The sequence below is a fragment of the Sinocyclocheilus rhinocerous genome, unplaced genomic scaffold, assembly GCF_001515625.1.
Source record: "Sinocyclocheilus rhinocerous isolate Xijiao unplaced genomic scaffold, SAMN03320098_v1.1 scaffold8684, whole genome shotgun sequence".
Classification (NCBI taxonomy): Eukaryota; Metazoa; Chordata; class Actinopteri; order Cypriniformes; family Cyprinidae; genus Sinocyclocheilus; species Sinocyclocheilus rhinocerous.
This window is the reverse complement of record NW_015646532.1, coordinates 15810-17278: the sequence shown is the minus strand read 5'-3', so window position 1 is coordinate 17278 and position 1469 is coordinate 15810. Positions and strand designations below refer to the sequence as shown.

The following is a 1469-nucleotide window of genomic DNA, read 5'->3' as shown; positions in this document are numbered from 1 at the left end:
CCTGCCTACTACTTGCTCGTTTTAAAAAAAATAAAATAAAAATACAAAAATAAATGAAACCTTTAAGACCTACACAAATACACTTCATACTGTGTGAGCAGGGTAGGTTTTCACAAAAACAGTTTTATAAAACTATAAACTTCACATTTTAGTCTTTAAATCATATTCGTGAAGTTATGAATGAAAAAGCAACGTGAAGCATAGAGCTGTTTTTCTTTGCAGCGCCTTAGTGCGCCTGTCTGCTTTCATGTGTTACAGCTCTATGAACGAAATCTTTCGATCTGATCGACGGATTATGGTAAATTTGGGCTCTTTACGGGAAAATTTTCCAAAAATAATGCTGTGCGGTTTTTCAAGATCTATGTATGTTTGGTAAAGTTAAGAGCTAAAATGCCACAGAACTGCAACCTCTGAGTTTTTGCTAAGCTATATGACCTAATTCTTTTCTATGTGTTATAGCTCTATGAGAAATATCTTTAGATCTAAACGATGGATTATGGTGAGTTTGGCCTCTTTTTAATCGGGAGTTTTGAATCACACTTTCAGTAGCAATGTGGATTGATGTAATTGTCAGACGTGGTGCGCTACAAATTCAAATAAGAGAACCAATCAAAAGCATCAGAAGAGCATCGCTTTACTAATTGGCCTTCAAATGGCAGGAGGCATCGTGCACATCAAAAAACAGGCAAAGCAACAAATTAATATTATTCAACATATTCTAGCTTTTTACAGAAAATATTCAGATGTAACCACCTTTGTAATGTTGTCACATTTGTGTCTGTGATGATGGGGCTGCAAGGGTTGAATTTGATAGCACTTACTGTGTGTTTTATGGAAGGATATTCCGGACTATTTCAAAAGGAATTGCAAATTGCATTTTCATTTGTGTTTTCCATATGTTGACGCATAAATTGTGACATTATCCAAATGCAATTGCAAATCTTGCATTACCGTTTGCATTTTCGCTTTCACGAACGCACAGTGACTGCCAAATTAAAATTTTTGACAATGATTGAATTTCCGATGTCTACACGGAAAGCTGCCAAATGCAAAAGAAATTGCAATTCCATTTGAGCTTTGGCAGGTTACATGTGCGACGCAGAGAGAGAGTGAAAACGCAGACGTGGTAATTAATATTGCTATTTAAATATGACAGGCTCATAACTCTCTGGACTTTGCTTTTTCATTTGAAATGTGGCAGTCACTGTGCGTTCGCAAAAGCTTTTGGATAATGTCAATTTATGCATCCACATATGGAAAACGCAAATGAAAATGCAATTTACAATTCCTTTTGAAAATAGTCTGGAATATCCTTCCATAATATCTACAGAATGGAGAAGGGTTGGCAATTCACAAAGCATAAAATATCAATTTCAATTTTCGTTTTTGTGTTTTAGAGGAAAAATCATACGGACGTGAAATGCGTATAAAATGCTTTAAAAACTTTAACAGAGATAGAGGGTATTTAA

General features: G+C 35.1%; 1 protein-coding gene across 1 annotated transcript in view; it reads right to left on the bottom strand.

The window, feature by feature from the left end:
• Positions 1 to 1027: 1027 nt before the first annotated feature.
• The window catches only part of LOC107707927 (WAP four-disulfide core domain protein 2-like), a 6277-nt gene continuing 5835 nt past the window's right edge, over positions 1028 to 1469 (bottom strand). Inside the window, exon 5 of the mRNA XM_016512054.1 lies at positions 1028 to 1039. Coding sequence (XP_016367540.1) covers positions 1028 to 1039 — 12 coding nt within the window. The remainder of the gene's footprint in view (positions 1040 to 1469) is intronic.